At 43.6% G+C, this 26,183-nt stretch overlaps 1 protein-coding gene across 1 annotated transcript in view; it reads right to left on the bottom strand.

The window, feature by feature from the left end:
- Positions 1-2,554: 2,554 nt before the first annotated feature.
- The window catches only part of PIP5K1C (phosphatidylinositol-4-phosphate 5-kinase type 1 gamma), a 51,072-nt gene continuing 27,443 nt past the window's right edge, over positions 2,555-26,183 (bottom strand). Inside the window, 9 exon segments of the mRNA XM_060785115.2 lie at positions 2,555-6,290; positions 8,677-8,763; positions 13,331-13,405; positions 16,931-17,063; positions 18,851-18,955; positions 20,110-20,142; positions 20,309-20,447; positions 23,620-23,781; positions 25,658-25,742. Coding sequence (XP_060641098.2) covers positions 6,288-6,290; positions 8,677-8,763; positions 13,331-13,405; positions 16,931-17,063; positions 18,851-18,955; positions 20,110-20,142; positions 20,309-20,447; positions 23,620-23,781; positions 25,658-25,742 — 822 coding nt within the window. The 3' untranslated portion in view covers positions 2,555-6,287.

Below are 26,183 nucleotides of genomic sequence, written 5' to 3'. Positions count from 1 at the left end.
TGCTGTGTTTTCCAGTATTTTTGTTTGTTGTTCTCATGATGCACTTTCCCCTGTCCTTAATGAAGGCCAAACCCCACTGATCCTCTTTTTTGGGCTCTTTCCTCATAAATACACTTTTTCAATTCCTATCTCACCCAGGGTTTTAATGTTTTAACTTTTTTATTTTGCACATTTGGCCCACCCTTTGTGTTTTTTATTCTGTTATTTTGCAGTTTATTTTGTTACTTTATGTATTTTGTTGTGATGCAATTTTTCTGTTGTTTTGTGTCTAACTTTGCTGTATTATTTTTGGGCTTGGCCTCATGTTAGCCGCCCAGAGTCCCCTTTGGCGAAATGGTGGCGGGGTATAAATAAAGTTTATTATTATAAGATTATTATTTTTATGAGCGATGGTCACTCGTTGGCCTGATAGGTATATTGTGTTGAAATCTGGAGTCAATTCGTCCAGTGATTTTTGAGTTACGTTAATCCCACAAACGGACATGACATTTTTATTTATATAGACTAGAGAAGTTATTAAGCTATGTAAAACGGGTAAAGCACCTGGCCTAGATGACTTACATACTTACTTAAGTAAGAAAGATGACTTAATGATGGAGCAAATCCAACGCTTTGGCCCCAAAGCCGAAAACTGGATTTTAAAATTTTACAATAAATGCTTGGCACACAAACGGATTCCCAGATTATGGAGGAAAACTAAGATCATTACAATTTTGAAACCTGGTAAAGACACTTCCAATGCCAGGAGCTACTGACCAATGTTGCTCCTATGTCATCTATATAAAATATATGACAGCCTGGCCCCTTTTCTTTGTGCTGCTTCAATGCTCTGAGACCCTAGGTGCAGCCGCTTCCTTCCATCCATCCATCTTTCCTTCCTCCCTCCCTCCCTCCTGGCTGGCGGCTTTGCATGACTAAAACTCCCATGCTTCCCTCACGGAGGCAAGGCGCTCTGGGGCCCAAACTGCATCTATTTCACAGTGGAGATGTGCCATCCTTTGCAAAACACAGGCTTTGTTTGTGCTTTTCCTGCACAAAGGCAGGCAGAAAGAGGATGGAATGGATGGCATTTGAATGGCTCTTCCATCTCTGGGATTCTATTATTCTATGACCTTGGGATTGATTTGGAGTCACCAAAGCCTCCTGAAACACAGGAGGGATGGGGGTCCCTTAGTCTTGCCCCCCTCTTGGGCTCACCGGGCCTCTCTTGGGCTCTTCCTCCTCCTCCAGACCTTTGGCTACTCCCTCCTCAGGGCACAAAGTGAAGGTCCGGCAGGAAGAGTGAGAGGGAAGAGGACACTGCCTGAAGCAGCATCTTGGAAATATGTGTTTTCTGATTATCTTAGGCAACCCCTGTTAAATGATCATTTGACCCCCAAAGGAGTCGCGAGCCACAGGCTGAGAACCGCTGTTCTAAGATCTCAAGCAAGAGGAGATTCCATCTGAACATTAGGAAGAACTTCCTGCCTGTGAGAGCCGTTCAGCAGTGGAACTCTCTGCCCCGGAGTGTGGTGGAGGCTCCTTCTTTGGAAGCTTTTAAGCAGAGGCTGGATGGCCATTTGTCAGGGGTGATTTGAATGCAATATTCCTGCTTCTTGGCAGGGGGTTGGACTGGATGGCCCATGAGGTCTCTTCCAACTCTTTGATTCTATGATTCTATGATTCTAACCGGCACAAAAAAAATACCAAAGAAATAATATTTTAAATAAACTCAGCAAAACTTTTGTCAGATGAAGTTTGTCTTCATCGGCGTTTAATTACTGGATTACAATATGGACATCAAGTCAATCCAGAGTTTATGAGATAGTATATTATGGGATGCAAGTAGAACTATCACTCTCAAGCAACCAGATATGACATTTATTTGGCATCAATCAATCCCCATGAGTGTCAGATAATTGGGCATCTAGTACATTTATTAGGGCCGGGCTTTAGCACACCGAGTTAAACCACGAGCAGCAGAAAATCTAGCTGATCGAAAGGTTGACAATTCAAGCATGGGTTGGGGTGAGCTCCCACCGTCAGCCCAACTTCTACTTACCTAGCAGTTCGAAAACAGCAATGTGAGTAAATAGGTACCGCTTTGGCGGGGAGGAATTGCCGGCATGCAGACATGCCGGCAATTCGATCAGGAAAATGTCTATGGACAACAACAAAGCAACCACAGCCTCCAGATGCTGGAGATGGAAAAAGATGGGAAGCCTTTACCTCTGTTTATGTACTGTCTTTGTTAATTGTGTAACGGCATTGAATGTTTGTTGCATATGTGTACTATAATTTGCCCTGAGTCCCCTCAGGAAGATAGAGCAGAATATAAATAAAGTATATTATTATCTTGCCCCTTTCCCGATATAGGTACACAAGGCAACCCTATGCCTGGTCTCAAGGCTTCTGGATCAAGCTCAATAGTGATGTATAGGATATGATTTATCTTTTCCGGCATCCGTTAGGCAAGCTTAAATAACCCAGGTCATTTATCTGCACAAAGGGTGGTTTCAGCAGCATACACTTGAAGATAGGGAAACGACCAGGGAAGAAAAGGCACAACCTCAAATGATTTCACGGTCCTATTTTATTGGCTATTTCCCCAAAAATAAAATAAGGGAAGGAATGTCCAAAGAGGAACGAGACTTCTCTCCCAACAGATTTCAATGCAGAAATTGCACCATTCCAGATCAGGCTCCATCTGTTTTAGTCTCCCCCCCAAAAAGGGAAATGTGTCTTTTTGGGAAGAAAGAAACCTCAATTGTCTACAGACGGCCAGGCAGAGGAGGAAAACACAGACATTTGTCTTAAATAAGCGCTTGGTAATAAATTACACAGGAAAAACAATGAAAGTAACCCATTTGCGTCTCCTAATATTGCCTTCTATTCCTGCCACATCCTTTATTTTGGCAACAAGGAGTGGCCCGTTCCTAATTTTAGATACCCTTGAAGATATGGCGAAATGTCCTCCCATCGCCACTAAAGGGGCCGTAAGTCTCTAAGTGAATATATATATATATATATATATATATATATATATATGGTTGTTCCTCAAAGGCTCCTAAACGGTTTGATGGATCAGGACCAAACTTGGGCACATGCCCCCTTCATGATCCAAACTGAAACACTGGTGGGTTTTCAATGCAAATAAAATCAACCCTGGGTAGTTGTAGGGCCCTCAAAACGAATACATGGGAATGTATGTAGGCACCACTTTCAGAGGCAACCACAAGAGGGCAGTATAGAGATAGAAAGGTGACATCAAAGCGAGAGATGGCCAATGGAAGATATGCATAAATTTGTTTCTCAAAGGCCCATACATGGCTTGATGGATCTTGACCAAACTTGGACAGACCTCCCCTTCATGGTCTAAGTTAAAATACTGACAGGTTTTTAAGAACCCACCTCTTTTCTTTTTTGCCTTAGTTTTGAAACAACCTACGCTGTAGGCCCATGAGCCTCAACCTGCAGTGCAACCGCAAGAGGGCAGTATACAGATTGAAAGCCAACATCAGAGACAGGGATGACAAATTGAAGAGGGATAGAAGGTTGTCATTGAGGCACTCTAGGAGGGCCCTGGCATTGCTATGGAAACGTTCCAAGGGATGCCTTCTCAAAGATGGAAGCAAGCTGGAGAAGGAAGAACGCAATCCTTAAGCTTGTGTCTTATAAAAACTTCAGAGCTGGAGAAGGGAGATTGGAGGGAAGAGGAAGGAAGCGCACGCTTATGTATGCGCTAGTATTTGAATAAACAAAGACTGAACTCCCATCTATGCCCATCACATCTGTAGGATAATGCTGCCGATTCACCCAAATGCATTGGACTACAACTCCCACCCTCCTCATATCATTTGGGACCAACAGTTGGGAAGATGAGGCAACTTCAGGCCTAAAAAGCTACAGTGTTTATGGAGTTCAGGCTGGAGGTAGGCAGAGTCTGGGACAATCCTTTCCATATTCCACAACCAGAATGATGGGTAGCATAGTCCAAAAATAGGAAAGCTGCAGTTTTCCCTAAATCCAGACTTAAGCATCACATTGTTCCTATGTTATTTACAGAGAAGGGGAAGAAAAGAAACCCAGCAAAGGAACCATTTATACAGGGATGCATTTCTGTGTATATATGTTATGGGTAGATAACACATACAGAGAGAGAGAGAGAGAGAGAGACATACACAGCCTCTGGTTTTACATCCAAGACTACACAGCGGTATACACAACGGTCGGTATTTCTGGGCAGAGGGAGGCAACCTCTCCACAAAAAAAAAAAAAAAAGCCATTTGCAAGGAAAATCCAGTTCAGGGACTGAGTCGCTGCCCTGTTCTGGTACATGAATCCTATACATTCTTTGTACAAAGCACACGTCAAACATGGAGTACTGAGGTTCCAAAACAAATATGCAATGAGAACGACAATGAAACCTATGACAAATTAACCATATACATAGAGAGCGCATATGTGTGTATACATAACAAAACCAAAAACAAGGTATAGATATATACATTATAGGGTCTAATGTAGACGTCTAAAGTAGTCCAATCAGCAACATCATTTTCCCCTATCGACCTGAGAACGGATTTGTCTTCCTTTGGGGATTTGGGAAAGGAAGAAAGGTTGGCAGCCCTCTGAGGCTGGGGTTGGAAGGGGGTTTCCACTGAAAAAGCCATAAAGTCCAAGGGAAGGCACCCCTCGGTGGGACTCGATCCCAAACCCTGGCTGCATTAATGGGGGCGGCTGTGAGAGAAAAGCTGGCTGGATTCGTCAAGGATCTGGGCAAACGTTCTTGCTTTCCATTGGACAATGAGGCAGACGCATTCCCCTCTTCATTGCTCTTCTCAAACTGAAAAAATAATAGGAGGGTAATTATTATCCTCATCCTTGTAGATTTGACAACACCGGATCTTCGCAGTGCTTTATTGCCGCCAAAAAGAAGTGCCTTCCAGATTGACCCAAATGAGCCTCTCTCCTGCTTCTTTGGTGTTTTCATCTCAACTGGGAAAAGGGCAAAAAGCTTCACGTTCTGTCTCTCCAAGGGCTCCCTTTCTCTTACTGAATGTGACCCCAAAGCTGTGATGAAATGCACAGCGAAAGGATCCCTTTCCAATTTCCCATTTGGATCGCCAAAGGTTGCTTCATTTTGGCCCATCGAGGAAAGAGAAGTTTCTCATCCCCTGGCTCTGAAAAGGGGCAGAAAACGATGTCGAGATGAAGCCGACCTTGAGCCAAACAAAAAGATTTCCTTTCATCTCGCCTTTTTGGAGGGAGAAGCAATCTGCCTCGTCTTTCAAGGAAAACTCCCCCAATCTGGATTCTCATGGATGAGGAATGTGTACAGCCCTCCAGATGTGAGGGGACGTCTGGAAAGCAGCTGCTGCGCATTTCACAAAACGGAAGACTATGATGAATTTCTCATTCGAAATTGGTTCGCTCTAGCCCTCTCTTCCAATCCAAACAAAGCCTTTTCCACTCCAAAGGAGATGCCGCAGAACAGTTTGAGGAAGACGGTGAAGAAAACATGCCCTCAGGAGGGACAACCGTGGCTCTCTGTGGACTGAATATGGCAAGCACAGGAAGACTGTTTCTCTTCTGATCCACCTCCGGATGCCACTTGATATTTGCCAGGATTTCTATCTTCCTTCCTCAACTAAAGGAAGGCAACCAAATCCTTGTTGTGTGTGTTTTGTTTGCCTTGGAGAGGAAACTCCATCCCAAAAGATGCTGGAGAAGCTTCGGTTGTGCATTTCAAAGCTCTTCCATGTTTCTAATGGACCCAGGACCTGCTGGTTCTCCAAACGGGTGGCCATTTTTCCCCCGTGTGATAATTCCTCCACTCGAATTCCCAGGAAACGAGACAAATTCAACAAAGCTCCCTGACCCAGCAAGCCCCAGGCAGGCCTAAACGTTTGCCTTCTCGCAGATAGGTAAGAAGGCAAAGAGGAATGAAATAAATACATGATTTGGAGACAAAGCGGCAGGGAAAGCAAAAGGAGCTTCACAGTATCACATACAGATAGGTAGCTATAAGTAGTGCACTTTTGGGCAAAGGTGGCCTTCTGGCCCAGAAGTCCGCCGCCCGGCTCAGCTTCAGGCGTCCCAAAGGGCCCTGATTTGGGATGGATATAAATACACGTTTTGGAGAATGGCAGGAAGAACGAGACGCGCCACCTGGCTTTTTTCACTCAGTCCTCTTGTTCCTCCCATCCGAATGATGGCAGGCTCGGCCAAAAAGGAATGCCTCCATCCGGGGCGGCAGTCGGAATGAATGCGCTCCTCTTGGGTCGCCGTTGGGGATTGCATAGAAGTTACTGTGAGAGAGAAATGGAGAAAGAGATTAGCGGAAGGTGGAGAATCGGGGAGTTTGAAGGGGGAAATACCAGTTGAAGAGCCTCAAACAGCATCTGTTTGAGGCTCTTCTGTTTGCATGGAGGCATGGGCTTGCTATCTCGCCAACACTGGAAAATGGTTCTTAAATCTACACTGATCAAAAATCACCAAACTTTGAATCCACAATTGGAACAGAAAAGGTTGTGGGCCCAAATTTACCCACCACTTTGGGGGAAGGACCAAACTGTCCCGTCAAGGACAGGCATATGCAAACTTTCTAACCGGGGGCCACATGCTAGCACTCCCTGCTAGGAGAACTGGCTGTCCGGGTATGGATGGATGGCAGGAAGGAAGGAGGAAGGAAAAAGAAAACAAAGGAAGGACGAAATGGAGGAAGAGAAGGATGAAAGGAGAAAGAGAGAGAGAGGGAAGGGGGGAGGAAAGAGGGAAGGAAGGAAACACAAAAGGGAAAGGAGGAAGGAAGGATGAAAGGGTGGAAGGAAAGGAGGAAGGAAAAAGAAGGAAGGGAAGAAGAGAAGGACAGAGCAAAGGAAGGGAAGGGGGAAGGAAGGAAGAGAAAGACAAGGAAAGAGAGAAGGAAGGAAAGACAAAAGGAAGGAAGGATGAAAGTGAGGAAGGGAAGGCAAAAAGAGGAAAGAGGGAGCAAGGGAAGGAGGGAAGAAAGGAAGGGAAACGAGAAGGACGGAAGAAATGGGGGAAGAGAAGGATGGAAGGAAGGAAGAGAAGGACAAAGGAAAAGAGAAGGAAGCAAAGACAAAAGGGAAGGAAGGCAAAAGATGGCGAGAGGGGGGAAAGAGGGAAGGAAGGACGAAAGGGTGGAAGGGAAGGATTGAAGGAGAAAGGGGGAGGGTGGTACCGAGGAAGGAAAGAGAAGGAAGGAAGAAGAAAGAGAGGGGAAAGGAGGATGGAAAGGAAGGGAAGTTGAAAGAGGGAGGGAAGGCAGAAGGAAAGAGAGAGGGAAGGAAGGATAGGACGGTGAGAGAGAGGAGGGTCTGAGAAAAGAACCCAAGGGGCCGCATTCGGCCCCTGGGCCTGGGTTTGCCCATACTTGCTCTAGAATATCCATTGACGCTAACAATTGTGGCCAAATGGAATATGTGGCTGCCCCAAATTACATTATGTAACAACATTTGAAAATGTTCTATTCCTGGTTAGAAAGTCTTATTTCCTGTTTAATTGTGCGGTCCTCCAGAAACTTCATTTTTATGGTTGCCACAAACTAGGTTGAATTGGTTGAGACTTCATGAGAGATTCATTGAAAAACTAGAGCAAAACGTGCTGCCGGATGTCCCTCCCTCCCACAGAAACAAAGTTTTGCCAGTTTAATACACTTTCCCCATGTTTTTAATTACGAAATGACGTTCATAACCCAGGAACAAAAATGGTGTTACATAGTGTTGTGATGAGACATTCTGGAGCTATGGGCAAACTTCATTTCGCCTTCCTAAAAAATGCTATGTGGCCTTTGGATTCCTCAAATGTTTGCATCAGTAAAACCAGTAGCAAAGGCAGCATACAAGGAAATACACCACAAATTTGTGGCTGCTATAGATCAGCAGCCAGGGGCTGATGGGTTCACTGATGATTCAGAAGGGATTGTGGGATTTCCTGGGGTTTAAAGTGATGTAGATTCAGGTCAGGGAAATGAAACTGGCTCAGACAGTGCTGAGCTCCAAGGTCAGTCACAGGACCTAGAAACAACATCATTAGATAAGGGGTTGAGTGAAGAATTAAGTGAAACGGAAAACTCTCAAGGGAAAGCACCTGGTATTACAGAAATAAGCAAAAGTCTTCGTTTACAGATTAGATCAGAGAACCGGCTCTGTAGGTCCAAGAGATGACGTGGAAAAGAGAGAAAACTCGTGGGAAACGAATGAGTGCTTATTAACAGCCAGTTGTTTACCTTAAAGTTAGTTGGCTTGTGTCAAGTCCTGGTTTTAGATTCAAGTATCCTGGAAGTTTTCTATATTCTTACTTTATGATTCTTGCTCAAGTTTTTCTAAGTATAGCTTTTGTTTATAGATTCATGCTGTACTTGTGAGTTTTGGCTATTCCTGGACTGTATTACATTTGGATTTTTATGAGACATTTGGATTCCTGTGTGGCTATCACCTATTGCTAAACCTGTTTTGGGATTATTCCTCTCCCTTCTTTTTTTAGATATTTTTATGTGTTTTTGCAACGAACTGTTTGCTTATACTCTGGACTCTTGTGTGGTGCTGTGGTCATAGGTGGCTTCAGGCCTGGGGTGCAACAGTGGCAGGTTAAACTCAATCCCTGGGAAGCCAGCCTTCTCCCAGCCCCCAAAAGCCCATGCACGTTTTAGAAAAAAGGAAAGCCACTTACTGTATCACTCTCTGCGTCGGAGACTGACTGGGTTTGAGTGTTATAGTGGAGAGGAGAATAGACCCAGCTCCGCTCATCTGTCGGCGGCTGGACGGCAAAGCAGAAAGCGAGAGGAGGCAAGGAGAGACAGAGAAGAGGGAAAAAAGAGCACAAAGTCAAGAAAGAAAGGGGAAGCGAGAGGAATGGGAAAGAGGGAAGAGAAAGCAGAAGCCTGAAACTCACAGCCAACTCTCTCACCTCGGTTTGTATCTGATCAAGTCACCATGTGTTCGCCAGCTGCTTCCTTTGAATAGATAAGGCTCCAAATGTAACCCTTAGTTTTTTTAGCCTATCTAAGGGACCCTATTGCCCGGTATGAGTCTGTTCCGATTGTAAAATCTTGCAATAAATTTTGCCAACTGGAAGGTTGACAATTCGAAGCCCAGGTCAGGGTGAGCGCCTGACCTTTAGCCCAATTTCTGCCTACCTAGCAGTTCAAAAACAAATGTGAGTAGATAAATAGGAACTGCATTAAAGTGGGGAGGTATTTTAGGTATGGCGTTTCGGTCAGAAAAAAGAGGAAGTTTGCAAAGCAAAGAAAGCTCTTTGGCAAGGCGATGATGCAACAGCATCCCCTGTGGCCGGAACCGAGCACAGCCTCCAAAGATGCAGAAAGGTGGGGAAAGCCTATATATACCCCTATCTGTTGTCTGTCTTGTCATTGTATAATCGGCATTAAATGCTTGCCATATATGTGTTCTGTGATCTGCCCTGAGTCCCCTTCGGGGTGAGAAGGGCGGAATATAAATACTGTAAATAAATAAATAAATAAGGAAGATCCTTCCTTCAAGACTCGTTGGGAGGATGAGAAGGCTCTTTGGATAATGTTCCAACTGGACTGCATAATCTATTAATTTGGAATTTGCTATCTTATTAGTATTGGCTGAGCAAAGGGCTGTTCTAAACAGGGAAGGGAGCTTTGAACGACAACTGGACATCATCCCCTACCCACAATGTTTGAAAAGAAATAATGCAATTCTCTTTTTTAAAAAAAAACACTCTCTGTAAATTAAGAGCAAGGAACATCTTAAAATTTAATCTGCTGAAATTCAAATTTGGAGATGTTTTGTTGGGGTTGCTGGTGCAGCATCAGTCAGGGGTGGGATTTAACAAAGAATATCAGCGTAGTTTAGCTCAAAGCTTGCAAAGGGCCCATAACTCAGCTTTCTCTCTGATTATTCCACTTCAGTGGCCCTGTTTCACATCCCATGGGATCCTGGGAGAGGCGGCTGAGGGACTTAAGGCCCCTTCTATATTGTCCTTATATCCCAGGAGGGTCATTCCATGCCAAGTGGTCTAAAACAAAAGAAGTTCCCACCATTATGTTCTCCAGTTTTGTTCAACTTTTAGCTGTAGCGCCAATCAGGCGTTAAACTAAGTTTACCAAAATGTGAGGTCTCTAACTGCAATAGTTGCTGATCTAGACTCTCTAACCTGAAGGATAGTCAGGCTTCATGTACATGACATTTAACAAAATGCCATTTTGGGGGTCTAATAAAATTGAAACTAATTTATAAGAATGGCTAGTAAGTTGAGACCCCGTACAGTTTTTTTCTGCTGATTCCGATGAAATGAATTTTAACATTATGAATGCAAAATCTAGTCAGACAAGTTGACTCAAAGTGTGCATCAAAAGTTGTGACAAATTTTGACCAATATTCAGATTGCAACAATTGCCATGCAAACAAAGTTACGAACTTGTAACCATTATGCTTGTGCTACACATAATACTGCCAGATTTGGGCCGGGCTTTAGAACAGCTGGTTAATCACTAGCAGCAATTTATCTTTCCCAACCGAAAGGTTGGGAGTTCGAGCCCGGGTCAGGGTGAGCACCTGATCTTCAGCCCAGCTTACTGTCCACCTAAGCAGTTCAAAAAAAGCTGTAGCTGTGAGTAGAGAAATTAGGGACTGCTTAATCTGGGAGGTATTCTACAGCATCATAAAAAAAGTCAGTGATCAAAGAACAAGAGGAAAGTATGTGATCATAGAGCATGAGGTGAGATCACCCCCCTGGAATCGAGCATAACCTCCAGGATGCTGAAGTTGGAAAAAAATGCAGAGACACATACCTCTATCTGTCTGTCTGCCCTGTTATGTCTAACGGCATTGAATGTTTGCTGAGTATGTATTCTGTAATCCGCCCTGAGTCCCCTTCAGGGTGAGAAGGGTGGTATATAAATAAATAAACAAAAGTGCAACTATCCAGCATCTATAACCACCCTGCAGGATCTCTTCAAATTTGACACTGTCAGCACAAATGATAAAATTTACCAAAGTTCAAAACCAATTATTAAAAAAGAGTCTACCTGAATATACTTGTGAATAGTATCATTGGAAACAGAAAAAAATTGCTCTACAAGACTGATACGTATTTGTTTTGCAATGCAACCATTAAGCATCCGTTTACTCAGGTGAAAGTATGTTATATTTTGTGCATTTATGGTCCTGCTAGTACATTTTATTGGCTGCTAAGACAAGATACTTGCTGGATTCCAGAACAACTTATCATTACTGTTATTCCAGCTCAGTGTTTCTCAACCTGGGGGTCGGGACCCCTCATGAACTATAAATTCCAGCAACTACAACTCCCAAATGACAAAATCAATCCTCAGCCCCACCAGTATTAAAATGTGGGCGTATTGGGTATTTGTGCCAAATTTGGTCCAGTGAATGAAAATACATCCTGCATATCAGATATTTACATTATGATTCATAAAAGTAGCAAAATTACAGTTATGAATTAGCAACAAAAATAATGTTATAGTTGGGGGTCACCACAACATCAGGAACTGTATTAAGGGGTTGCGGCATTAGGAAGGTTAAACTACAATCAAAGAGCATTCCGAACTCCACCAACGATGGAATCAAACCAAACTTGGCACACAGAACTCCCATGGCCAACAGAAAATACTGGAAGGGTTTGGTGGGCACTGATCTTGAGTTTTGGAGTTGTAGTTCTCCTACATCCAGAGAGCACTGTGGACTCAAACAACAATGGATCTGGACCAAACTTGGCACGAATACTCAATATGCCCAAATGTGAACAATGGCGGAGTTGGAGAAAACAGATCTTGACATTTGGGAGTTGTAGTTGCTGGGATTTATAGTTCACCTACAATTAAAGAACATCCTGAACCCCAGCAACGACAGGATTGGGTCAAACTTCCCACATAGAACCCCCATGACCAACAGAAAATATTGTGTTTTCTGATGGTCTTTGCTGACCCCTCTGACACCCCCTCATGACCCTCCAGGGACCTCAACCCCAAGGTTGAGAAATGCTGCTGTAAATAAATCAATAAATGCAGTAACAGCCACGGTGGGCATTTTTATTGCAGGATCTCAAGCCTGATTGTGAGTTTTTTTTACTGCAGGTTCCCAAGCTTGTCTTCATCATTCTGAAAGGATCACTGATCTGCAAGAGAATGATTTCAGTGAAACTATATTGCCGACCAGATGATGTCACTGATGGAGCTGGTACAAAAGCAATAACTTGTTCTGGAATCCAGCAAGTATCACATCTTAGCGGCCAATCAAATGGTCCATGACAATGCATAAAGCATAATGTATAAATGCACAAAATGTAACATACTTTGACCTGAGTAAATAAGGTCACATTGCAAAACAAAACATATCAATGGGTTGCTGTAGTTTTTTTCGGGCTATATGGCCATGTTCTAGAGGCATTCTCTCCTGACATTTTCCCTGCCTCTATGGCAAGCATCCTCAGAGGTAGTGAGGTCTGTTGGAACTAGGAAAAAGGGTTTATATATCTGTGGAATGAGCAGGGTGGGACAAAGAACCCCTGTCTGCGGGAGCTAGGTGTGAATGTTTCAACTGACCACCCTGATTAGCATTTGATGGCCTGGCAGTGCCTGGGGCAATCTTTTGTTGAGAGGTGATTAGATGTCCCAGATTGTTTCCTCTCTGTTGTTTTGCTGGCACTGCCAGGCCATCAAATGCTAATCAAGGTGGTCAGCTGAAACATTCACACCTAGCTCCAGCAGACAAGAGTCCTTTGTCCCATCCTGGTCATTCCACAGATATATAAACCCTTTTTCCTAGTTCCAACAGACCTCACGACCTCTGAGGATGCTTGCCATAGATGCAGGTGAAATGTCAGAAGAGAATGCCTCTAGAACATGGCCACATAGCCTGAAAAAACCTACAACAACCCAGTGACTCCGGCCATGAAACCCTTCGACATATTAAAACATATCAATCTTGTAGATCAAAATTTTCTCTAAAATTTGAACAAAATTGGAGACAGGATGGTGGAAAGGTTTAGACCACTTGGCATGGAACAACCCAGGATCTGATCCCAGATTATCTGATTTCCCAGATTATATGGCAGTGGAGACTGCTATAATCCAGTTCAAGGCAGATAGCCTGGAATCAGCTCCTGGGATATAAGAACACTGCAGAATGGGCCTTAGCAGAAGAAAAAGGAGAAAAAAACAGAAGCAGAAGAGGAGTGTCTGTCATCCTAAGAACTCTAGAAAAGACTACAAAATCCAGGATCCAATGGGATAGAACCACGGGAATTCGAGTAGAAGGTTAGCGTTCAAAGAGGCCTTTCGAAGCCAGCTGTATTTGCTGGCGAGTACACTTACATCCTCAGAGGACACTGAGGTGGCCCGGAGCCTGCGCAGGCGAGGGGAGTAAATCCAGTACCTTCCGTCTGTGAACTGGATGCGGATGAGTGAGGGATGCGGCAGGATGAAGAAGAATGGGAGAAAAAAAGAGGGGAGAAGGAAGGAAGGAAGGAAGGAAGGAAGGAAGGAAGGAAGGAAGGAAGGAAGAAAGATGAGAAAGGGCGAAAGAAAAATAAACAAATGATAATGATGCTGGACAGGGTGAGCATGTATGAGCATGGGAGACAAAGTCCAGAGGAAAGGATGTTGCTAGAGCCCAGCGGCAGAGGAAGGCTTTGGCTAGAGCCTCACAGCATCAGGATTTCCCATAGACAAGACATGCATGGTACAGTATGGAGTTCCTGACAATTGTGGACATCACCGAATGCCACCAAATCACCTGAGGTTTGGTCTGAGGATACCCAAAGAGTGGTCCCAAAAGATCTAGAAATCCCTAGAACAGGCATGGGCAAACTTTGGCCTTCCAGGTGTTTTGGACTTCAACTCCCACAATTCTTAACAGCCTACCGGCTGTTAGGAATTGTGGGAGTTGGTGTCCAAATCACCCGGAGGGCTGAAGTTTGCCCATGCCTGCCCTAGAAGCATCCTCTGATAGTGCCCTCAAACCACAGCAGACAAGCAAAGGGCCACTTTCAAACTCTCATGCATCTCAAAGCCACACCAAGCGCCTTTTTATTCAAAGTTAATGCCTTCGAAAAGCAGCACTCCAAACAAGTTCCTTCCGCTGAGACCTGGAGCGTACAGATATGTCTGTTCACTTCCCTCCCAACTTCTCTAAGGTCTCCAGAATGGCTCAGGAGGCCAAAACAGTTTTGAATCTCTTTTATGGATTTTAATCCTAATTATATTTAATTCCATTTGAATGTTTCTATATTTGTAGATTTTCAATTGTATTTTTTTTTAATGTAAGCTGCTTTGAGTCTCCTCATGGAGAGAAAAAGCGGGGTGTAAATACACATAAACATGTATTGTTGAAGGTTTTCATGGCCGGAATCACTGGGTTGCTGTGAGAGTTTTCCAGGCTGTCTGACCATGTTCCAGAAGCATTCTCTCCTGAGGCTTTGCCCACATCTATGTCAGGCATCCTCAGAAGTTGTGAGATCTGTTGAAAACTAGACAAATGGGGTTTATATATCTGTGGAATGATGTCCAGTGTGGGAGAAAGAACTCTTTGAGGCAAGTGTGAATGCTGCCATTGGCTACCTTGATTAGCACTGAATTGCCTTGCAGCTTCAAAGCATGGCTGGTTGCTGCCTGGGGGGGCCCTTTGTTGGGAGGTGTTAGTTGGCTCTGACTGTTTCCTGTCTGGAATTTCCCTGTTTTTTGAGTGTTGCTCTTTATTTACTGTCCTGATTTTGGAGTTTTTTAATACTGGTAGCCAGATTTTGTTCATTTTCAAGGTTTCCTCCTTTCTGATGCAATTGTCCACATGCTTGTGGATTTCAATGGCTTCTCTGTGTAGTCATGATGGATGGTAGACTGGTCCAGGGTTTCTGTGTTCTCAAATAATCTGCTTGTCCAGGTTGGTTCATCGGGTGCTCTGCTATGGCTGACTTCTCTGGTTGAATTAATCTGCAGTGGCTGTTCTGGCCCAACTTATCTGGCCCAGCTTATCTATCTGAATGTATTTCCATCTATGAACCACCTTGGAGATTAAGATCGTCTGGAGAAGCCCTGCTCTTGGTCCCACCTTTGCAGGTGCAGTCGGTGGGGACAAGGGACAGGGCCTTCTCAGTGGTGGCCCCTCAGCTGTTGAACTGTCTCCCCAGCGAAATCAAGTCAGCCCCCTCCCTCCTGACCTTCAGAAAGAAATTAAAAATATGGCTCTGGGACCAAGCCTTTGGATAGAAATGCAGTGCAATAAGTGAAGATGGAATGTGTAGAATCATGACTGGGATGGCCTTGATTATGATTTCAAATTGTTTGGATTTAATAACTGGTTTTAATGTTTATATTGCCCCCTGGTGGCGAAGTGGGTTAAACTGCTGAGCTGCTGAACTTGCGGACCGAAAGGTTGGGGGTTCGAGTCCGAGAAGTTAGCCCCAGCTTCTGCCAACTGAGCAGTTTGAAAACATGCAAATGTGAGTAGATCAATAGGTACCGCTTCTGTGGAAAGGTAACAGCACTCCATGCAGTCATGCCAGCTACATGACCTTGGAGGCGTCTACAGACAACACTGGCTATTTGGCTTAGAAATGGAAATGAGTACCAGCCCCCAGAGTTTGATGTGACTAGACTTAATGTCACAGGAAATCTTTACCTTTTACTATTGCTTTTTAATTGAATGTTTTTAATGTATATGTTTATTTCTATTATGTTTGTTGATATGACATCGAATTGCTGCCTATTGCTGCTCTGAGTCCCCTTCAGGGTGAGAAGGGCAAGGTACAAATACAGGAAATAAAATAAATACTGGGTTTGTGAGTATCCTTCTTTCTCTGAAAGTGCCTAATGCAATCTGTCTTGCTGAAAACAGATTAAATAACATTTTTAAGATTTAAAAAGTATCCATGAATGACAGCCTTGTTTCCGTCCCTCTGGGACTCCCTTTGTGTTTGCCAAGCGCTAACAGAACGAACCGGGCCCAAGATGGCTTCCCTCCCACCCGTCTCAACAGCACACACACACACACACATGCACAGCACACCCCTGGCTGACTTACTCCCCGTCTCGGTCTCCCTAGACCTCCTCCTCCAAACCTGTGTCCACCTGCGGGAGAGGTGGGAAGGAAATGAATCAATTTGCCTACCATTCCCAGAACAACCATAGCATTGATCCTTCATGGAACTGTTGTACAACCCATGAGGAAGGAAACTGGAGCTTGGGAAATGTTTCTACACCTCCCAGAATCCTAGTCTGATGATGTATTCCCCATACTCTCAAAGGTGCCAGGCTTTAGCACAGCAGGTTAACCACCAGCTGCAGCAAACCTTGCTAATCAGAAAGTTGGCAGTTCAAAGCCCAGGTCGGGGTAAGCTCCTGGCCTTCAGCCCAGCTCCTACCAACCTAGCAGATCAAAAATGGCAATTGTGAGTAGATAAATAGGTACTGCTTTAAAAGCTGGGAGGTATTTTAGGCACTCATAAGGAAATGCCAGAAATGCTGGCAATTCAATCAAGGAGGAACTTTACAAACAAAGCTCTTCAACAGGGAAAACAGAATGACAGCACCCCCCATCGCTGGAACCAAGCACAAGCCTCCAAGATGCCAAAGATGGGAAAAGCCTATATATACCCCTATCTTGGTACAGCTGTCTGTCTTGTCAGTGTATAACGGCATTGAATGTTTGCCGTATATGTGTCCTATGATCCGCCCTGTGTTCTCTTCACAGTGAGAGGGTGGAATAGAAATATTTTAAATAAATAAAGGAACTGGGGCCAGCCAAGACCCTTAAATGAAATGAACGAATCAAGGGATGATAATTTCATGTTGAATCAAAAAAATTGAGTCCATTCGTCCTGAGGCTCCCTGACTGGTCTCCATCTTGACCCCTCGAGGATGAAGCTGAAAAAGGGGTACCGAAAAGAAGAAAGTATATATTTTTAAAGGTTCACTTACAAAATAAATATCTGGGACTGGCAACTCCTCCTCGTCCGAAGCTTGGCTGGCTGGTTCGGAGGCCTGGCTGGCTGTCTCCACTTCTGCCATTGCAGATGGTAACGCGGCAGCACACGCGACAGAGGCAGTATCCCTGCAAAAGGGACAAAGAGTGGGGGGGTGATGGGGATTCCAGCAGCAAAAAAAAGAGGTATCTCTGCAGTGGAAAACTTCCAGCTTTGTTCCTTGTGGCAATAATAATATAATGATAAAATTTTGTTTGCATTCCGCCCTATCTCCCCAAAGGGACTCAGGGCGGATCCCAATCACAAAAAGGCAAACATTCAAGGCCTGATTATGACAACCATCTATCTATACACATAATAAAAGTGAAAATATGTATGTGTGTATGTGACTGGGGTGTCCACTTAGACAAGCTCCTGCCTCCACAAACAGCTATAGCTCCCACTACTCAGGAGACACTAAACCGCCCGCCCCATGACATTGCAGGTTATAGAGAGCTCCATGAACATGTCCAAGAGCCCTGACAATGTCCTCCACAAACCCCATACTGCCCCCCACCCAAGTGAAGGCTTTCATATGGAAAAAAATTATCCTAGATTTTATTTGTTTCCTTCCCAGCAAACATCCCAGTGTTTCTGACTCTCTCCATTGGTGTGGTATTTGCATGACCCCGTCCACTGCCTCTCCCTTAACCCTTTCCTATTCTTTTCTATGGCACACAGCGAACAGAGAAATTGATCAGCAAATGAAAATACTAGGGAGGTTTGGAGAGAATTCACCCAATGGACCTGGAACTAAGTTGGCACACAGAACTCCCATGACCAGCAAAAAATAATGGAGGCCTTTGGAGGGATTCATAAGAGTTGTAGTTCACTTACATCCAGAGAGCACTATGAACCCAAACAATGTTGGATCTGGACCAAACTCGACATGCATACTCGATATGCCCAAATTTGAGTACTGGTGGGTTTTGAAGGGAATTGTTCTGGACATTTTGGAGTTGTAGGTATTGGGATGTATAGTTCATCTGCAATCAACGAGCACTCTGAACTCCACCAAAGATAGAATTGGACCAAACTTGGCACACAGAGCCCCCATGTCCAGCAAAAAATTCTGGAGGTCCTTGGGGAAAATTCACCTTTATTTGGAGGAGGCATCGGTTCAGGACCAGGACAGCATTCTTGGAAAGTAGAGTTGGCTGTCTTCTGCATAGATTTGACACCAAACCCCAAAACTCCGGATGATCTCTCCCAGCAGTTTCATGTAAATATTAAACAGCATGGAGGACAGAATTGAACTCTGAGGGACCCCACGGGCCACCATGAAGGGAGTTGAACCGGAGACACTCAGACCCACTATCTGGGTCCGATCGTTCAGGAAGGACCCGAGCCACTGCAAAACAGTGCCCCCAAGCCCCATCCTAGAGATACAACCCAGAAGGATACCGTGGTTGATGGTATCGAATGCCGCAGAGAGGTCCAGGAGAACAAGCAGGGCCCCTATCTAGTTCTCTTCGAAAGAGACTTGTTTGAAACACTGCAGGGATGTTGCAGATTGACCCATCCTCACTATTCTCAAACCTTTCTAGTCCAGAGAAACCCTTGAAGGAAGTCTAGGGTCTCTGCATTGAAAAGGGAGCTATTTAAAATATGACACTTGGCTCTCCACATTGACTAGGGTTAAGGGTGTAGGACACCCACAAAAATAGGGAAACCTACTGCTTTTATCTGTTTGCACCAGAGAACCTGTAGATGCTGGTGCAAAACCCCCAAATGCTGGTGTAATAGGAAAGGGACGAGAACACCTGAAAAGACATATTGGGAGCCCAGGATGGCCAGATTCAGCCTCAGGACTGGATCTGGAACCTTCTGCATGCAAAATGGGTGCCACGAGGCAAAAGGATACTCTCATTCTCACCCTGCGGCAGCCATGTCGGGTATCGCGATCTCGACGTCACACTTGGGCTTCAGCTCCACCGTGATCTGTTGGAGCTCATCTTCTCCCCGGATCTGTTCCCGAGACCTACAGATTTGGGGCCAAAGAAAGCATGTGATTCGGGGCGGAGGAATATTGCCTTCCACTTTCAGCTGGGACCCCTGCCAAAAGTAGGAAATCCTGAGGAAGAAAAAGGCCAAAAGAATGCATCTCTAGGAATCCCTAGGCCCAGAGCTGTGCTGATGTCCTACAAAACCCTATACGGTTCCGGCCCAGTGTATCTGTCCGAACGGATCTCCCTCTACATCCCACCTTGGAGTCTAAGATCTTCTGGGGAGGCCCTGCTCTCGACCCCGCCTCTATCACAAGTGAGATTGGTGGGGACGAGGAGCAGGGCCTTCTCGGTGGTGGCCCCTCACCTGTGGAATTCACTCCCCAGGGAAATTAGATCAGCGACATCCCTCCTTTCCTTTAGGAAAAAATTGAAAACTTGGATTTGGGACCAGGCATTCGGACATTCTGGCAGATAAAGAAAGGACTTTGACGATGGACAGGAATTGACTAAGCAGAATGGAATTATGGAACTCTGAAAGATGAACGCTGAGCATGAGATTAGTTTTATTGATTGTGTTATGTACCGATTGTTTTTAACTATGATAATTGTTTTAACTGCTGTTTTGTATGTATGTGTATCTTGTGTAGACATCGAATTGTGCCTTTTTTGTAAGCCGCCCTGAGTCGTCCCCCCGGGGGTTGAGAAGGGCGGGGTAGAAGTACCCCAAATAAATAAATAATAAATAGATCTTTCAGAACAACTTTATGGCAGAAGTTGATCATCAGCATTGCACTGGAGGACCTACAGAGTCTGTACTAATCAAATTTTCAAATAACCAAGTAACATGTAGAGGGTCTCCCATAATGAGCTTGAGTAGAGTATAAATTGTAAGTCGCTCGGAGCACCTTGGTGGAGAGTGACTAATTAAGAAATAAAGTGAAGTGAAGTGAAGAAAGAGAGGGAGCATGGAGGAGTAGTTCTTGAGGGAGTTCCATTCAGCCATGGAAACCTACTAGATGACTTTGGGCAAGTCTCACTCTCTCCTGGCCTCTGATGAAACCTGGCCAAGGAAACTGTATGATAAATGTGGGAGACTGTTCGAGGACACACCACAATAACAAGAACTTGGGAAAAGTCACTTTTGGGAACCACAGTGTCTGGAATCGCACAGCCAGCTCTGGCTCACCTTCCATCATGCTCGGAAGACTGTGTACGCCGCCTGTGAAAAAAAAACAACAAGGGGCCAAGGTTCGTTTCAAGCTCAAAGATTTAACTCAAGATCTGTCTCCTTTCTCCCATCCCCTCAGCAGCTGACACTCTGGGTGATCCTTATCCAAGTTGCAGGGCAAGAGACCCCGCTAGCATTTCACAAATAAGACTCTTACCTATACCGGGGCTGCTCTGAAGACTCTGAAGGAGACCTTTCAGGGACGGAGAGAGACGTGGAGGAGAGTGTCGTAGCAATGGAAGCCGTGGTTGCTTCTTCGAAAGAAGGAGGAGTGCAAGGGAGCAGGTCGGGACGGCCTGTGGCATCCACAAGGTGGGAAGGAGGGGGAAAACAACACGGAAACTGTTATCTATCCACAGGAGCAACACAATGGTAGTTGACTCTCTCCTTTCTCCATAGAACGATCCATAAGTCTGGCCCCAAAATCCACTGTTAACTTACGAATAAGGTCCGCTTATACAATAGCATGCATTCCAAAAGTTTTTAACTATGTTTTATTATGTGATTTAATAGGTGTATTTAACTATGTTATGCCCCGCATTGAGCTGATGAGAGAGGTGGGTAATAAATTTATTATTATTATTATTATTATTATTATTATTATTATTATTATTAAAATCATTCTACACAGTGGGATGCAACCGCATGCTTCCTAGACCCCTGCCCATCCTGGCTGGCAAAGGAAGCCAGACAGGGGTTGGCAGAGTGGGTGAAGGTGGTGGTTAATGCCTCCTTACAAGAAGGCAAGATTCCAGCGGGCCTAAAGGAGGCCATCATAAAAGATGCTGCTGAAAAGACTATTACTGGACCCCACTCATTTGAACAACTTTCAGCCAATTTACAATCTCCCCTTTTTGGGCAAAGTCATGGAATGTGTGGTGATCTCTCAACTTCAAGTGTTCTTGGAGGAAACTGATTATCTGGATCCAGCACAGGGTCATGGAACTGAAATAGCCTTGGTCGCCTTAGTGGATAATCTACGCCGGGAACTGGACAGGGGGAGTGTGTCCCTGCTGGTTCTCCTCGATCTCTCCGTGGCCTTTTATACCGTAGACCAGGGGTCCTCAAACTAAGGCCCGGGAGCTGGATATGGCCCTCCAAGGCCGTTTACCTGGCCCTCGCTCAGGGTCAACCTAAATCTGAAATAGCTTGAAAGCACACAACAACAACAACAACAACAACAACAACAACAACAACAATCCTATCTCATCAGCCAAAAGCAGGCCTACACTTCCCATTAAAATACTAATAAGTTTATATTTGTTAAAATTGTTCTTCATTTTAATTATTGTATTGTTTTTAAGGGTTTTTTTTGCACTACAAATAAGATATGTGCAGTGTGCATAGGAATTAATTCATGTTTTTTCAAATTATAATCCGGCCCTCCAACAGTTTGAGGGACTGTAACCTGGCCCTCTGTTTAAAATGTTTGAGGACCCCTGCCGTAGATCATGGTATCCTTCTGGAACACCTCGTGGGAATGGGTCTGGGAGGTGCTGTCTTACAGTGGCACCAGTCCTTCCTGGAGGGTCATTCCCAGAAGGTGTTGTTGGGGGACATCTGCTTGGCCCTGTAGCCTTTGTCCTGTGGGGTACTGCAGGTTCCAGTATTGTTCCCCCATGTTGTTTAATATCTACATGAAGCCACTGGGAGAGATCATCCGGAGTTTTGGAGTTGGATGTCATCTGTACATAGATGACGTCCAGCTCTATTCCTCCTTTTCACCTGCTGCTAAGGAGGTCGTTCAGGTCCTGAACTGGTGCTTGGCAGCTGTGACGGTCTGGATGAGGGCAAACAAATTGAAACTGAACCCAGACAAGACAGAGGTACTCCTGGTCAGTTGAAAGGCCGAACAGGGTATAGGGTTAAAGCCTAGTGCTGGATGGGGTCACATTCCCCCTGAAGACACAGGTTTGCAGCTAGGGAGTTCTCCTGGATTCTCCCTTTATGAGCCAGTTAAAGCATTAAGATCAGCTGGGGAGGTCCTGCTCTTGGGCCCGCCACTGCTGCAGGTGCAATTGATGGGGACAAGACAGAGGGCCTTTGCGGTGGTGGCCCCTTGGTTGTAGACACCCTCCCCAGTGAGATTAAATCAGCCCCCTCCCTCCTCATCTTCAGAAAGAGAGCAAAGACATAGCTGCGGGACCAAGCTTTTGGTCAGTGAGGAGTGCAGGAATTGAATAGGGAATATGTGCAATCAACAATTGGAATGGCTTCGGATTATGTTTTTGGATTATGTGATTTTAATGCTTGTACTACGATGTTTTATTTCTATGTTTTAATGTCTAAATGTTGTTTATGCTTTATATTTTAAGATGGTTAATGTGTCTAATTTATAGTTATATGTTACTGTCTAGATATTACGCTTTGGTTTTCACTTGTATGAACAGCACTGAATTTTGCCATTATTATGTTGAAAACCACTCTGAGTCCCCTCAGAGGCGAGAAAAGGAAATGCAGCAAATAAATAAATAAATATGAGATATATGCCAGGGATTGGAAAAAAACACCATACGAAGTGAAAGGCGACACACATACCCACTTATGGAGATGAGTCAAGATATCAGTGCGGCACCTTTCCCATCTCATTGTAAGCAAACTAACTAAATTCTTATAACAGAAGGCCGCAAAGAGAACAGAGAAGACAAGACAAAGCCTACAAGGAAATGCGTGAGAGACTCAACAACTCACATAGTTTCTAAGGGAATAACAAACACATAGGATGGAAATGACGTCACATGTCCTAAATATGACCAGGGGTTTCTAAACATAGAGGTTACAACTAAGAACCATTTCCTCCCTGATGCCATTCCCGTTCGGGGAACTGTAGACAGCTTTTGAGAGCCCAATCAGGAAGATAAAGTGGAATCAATGCCTTGGTGTAGGTTTGAATTGAAGGCAATCTTAAAGTGATCCTCACAATGCTGCCGCCATCTCTGGTCCCCTGAGCGGTAAAGGGACACCTGGGACTACTTTCTACTGACTCACAGAGAGAAGGATCCACATTCTTACCTTCTTTCTTATCATCGTTAACTTTCACGCCTGCAAAAGCATAGTGAAAAGTTGACGGAAAACAAGGGCGGTGCCTAACATATGAGGATTATTTTGACGTCTCCCATTCCCACCCCTCCCTCCACCATTTGCAGCATTGAAAGAGCTTCAAACTAGCCACCCAAAGTAAAAGGTGAAGGAAAATGGAACCAAGTAAACATCCAAGAGAAGAGTGAATGGCTTTCAAGGACTCTCTGGAATGCTGTAAATTTAGGGTGCAATTCCTATTTGAGAGGGCAAGGCCTTCAATTTGGCTGCCCTTGGGAGCTCCTTGGCTCGACTCAGTATCCTCTAAAGCAATTGGTCTATGTCTCCCATCATCCCCAACCAATGTGAATGATTGGAGTTAAGGCCCAACGCATCCATTTGGAAAAGGCCACACCAAGGAATAGGGGTCAACTAAGGGAAGGGCCTTACCTTCGTCATCTAAAGTGGGGTAACTCCTGGCACCCCGGAGGTCATACTGCGTTTCTTCTTTCTCGGAGGGGATTTGGCTTGCTGAAAAGGCAGCCATTGGGCCGGATGGCTTTACAGCTAGCAAGGCGCTCCTCCCTTTCTTGGAGGGAGAGGCTTTCAGGGCTGGAAAAGAAAAATAGGGCCAAATAACAGGTTTGTGTATTCAGAGGATGGAACCACATTCCTCTTGCCTATGGGCTGGTTCTGGACCACATATCAATGTATTGTACGTTCTAGCCATCTCAGTAGCCAGGCAGTTTCCATAGCGAGAAGGGACCATCACCGCCCTAAGTCTCCTATGATTAATCAATCTACAAAGGGTGAGTCAAAAATTATCTCCACTGTGGTTATATTCAAATTCCATTGGCCACACTGTCTCATTAGCCAATGGAAGTTTGAAAATAACCAGAGTGCAAATACCGCATATACTTGAGTATAAGATGAGTATTTCAGCCCTTTTTTAGGTTGAAAAAGGCCCCCTTGGCTTATACTCGATATTTATTATTTTACTCTTTTTATTAGTATTATTTGTATTACATGTATTACTTTACTCTATTTATTATTATTACATTTATTATTTTACTCTATTTATTATTATTACATTTCTCATTTTACTCTATTATTACATTTATTATATTATTCTATGTATTATTATTATTACATTTACATTATTTTACTCTATTATTTTATTACAATTATTATTTTACTCTATTATTACATTTATTATATTATTCTATATATTATTATTACATTTACATTATTTTACTCTATTATTTTATTACATTTATTATTTTACTCTATTTGTTATTACATTTCTCATTTTACTCTATTATTACATTTATTATATTATTCTATGTATTATTATTACATTTACATTATTTTACTCTATTATTTTTATTACATTTATTGTTGTTCATTTGTTCAGTCGTTTCCGACTCTTCGTGACTTCATGGACCAGTCCAAGACAGAGCTCCCTGTCGGTCGTCACCACTCCCAGCACCTTCAAGGTTTACATTTATTATTTTTATCAAGATTACATTTATTATTTTACTCTATTTATTATTGTTATTATTACATTTATTTATTCTATTTATTATTGTTGTTATATTTACATTATTTTATTTCATTTATATTATTACATTTATCATTTTACTCTATTACTATTGTTATTATTACAGTTATTATTTTACTCTACTTATTATTACACTTATCATTTTACTCTGTTTATTATTACTATTACATTTATTATTTTAATCTATTTATTATTACATTTATTTATTTATTTATTATTTACTTTATTTGTATACCGCTGTTCTCAGCCCTTAGGCGACTCACAGCGGTTAACAACAAGAACAGCAAAAATTCAATGCTATCAACACACGGTATAAAAGGCAGTTAACAGTTATTGTTATTACATTTATTATTTCACTCTATTTATTATTACTATTACATTTATTATTTTACTCTTTTCTTATTATTATTACATTTATTATTTTACTCTATTATTACTGTTATTATAACATTTCCATTGTTTTACTCTATTATTAATATTTTATTACATACATTATTTTAGTCTCTTTATTGTTATTGGAAAGATATATAGCACATTTACATTTAGGTCGGCTTACACTAGAGTATATATGGTAATCATATCAGAATGATCTACTGCCATACCTATAAAAACTTCCTTGGCAAAAATGGTGTCACAAAAAGATAAATCTGGTGATTGCTTCTATTTCCGTGCATAGCAAGGTGGACACAGAAGGAAAAGCATTCATTAATAGAATCCCTTCTAAAGTCTATGATTATATTTCCTGAAAACTTGTGCTTGCATATATCTCTGGCCACAGGACAACCAGCCCCACGGAAAAGCAACACCCACCAATTCCCAGCCAGCTGTGAATGATGGGAATCTTTGAGCATCACAACCCCAGAATGGAGAAGCCTCCCTCCTAAATGCACGGCTGAAACAGAAAGAGAAAAGAAGTCTTGCACTTACAGGAGCTCTTCCTGAAGACTGTGTTGGTCATGAACTTAAAGAACCTCTCTGCGTAGAAGCTGGGCCGGTGGACCGAAACCGTGTCCTGCAGAAACAGGGAAAAGAGAAGGGTGTTATAATGATGATGATGATGATAATGAGGTTGGTGGGAGAGGCTTTATCAGCTGCCCGGAGACAAAGCCGTGCAAAGCTATGGGTCGGCGGAGGCATCAGATAACTGCACTTTGCTGAGTTATAAATAAATCTGTGACTCGCTGCCTTTTTGGATTCTGCCGCTGCCTGCTATGACTATGACTGTGCTAGAATTAGGATGTATATCGCCAAGAGGGAGCCCTTGGGATGCTTTTCGATGGCAACTCTCATTAGCCAAGGGAGAGAGAGATGCTCCAGATCCCTTCTGAGCTTGGAAACTTATAAGCAGGGGTCAGGCCTGGTGACAATTTGGATGGGATAGCAGGTTCTCTATGCTCCGTTCCACAGGAAGGAAATGGCAAACCATCTCAGAGTATTCCTTGTCTAAGAAAAA

Source organism: Anolis sagrei, chromosome X (genome assembly GCF_037176765.1).
Source record: "Anolis sagrei isolate rAnoSag1 chromosome X, rAnoSag1.mat, whole genome shotgun sequence".
NCBI classification, from domain to species: Eukaryota; Metazoa; Chordata; class Lepidosauria; order Squamata; family Dactyloidae; genus Anolis; species Anolis sagrei.
This window is presented reverse-complemented; position numbering and strand designations above follow the sequence as displayed.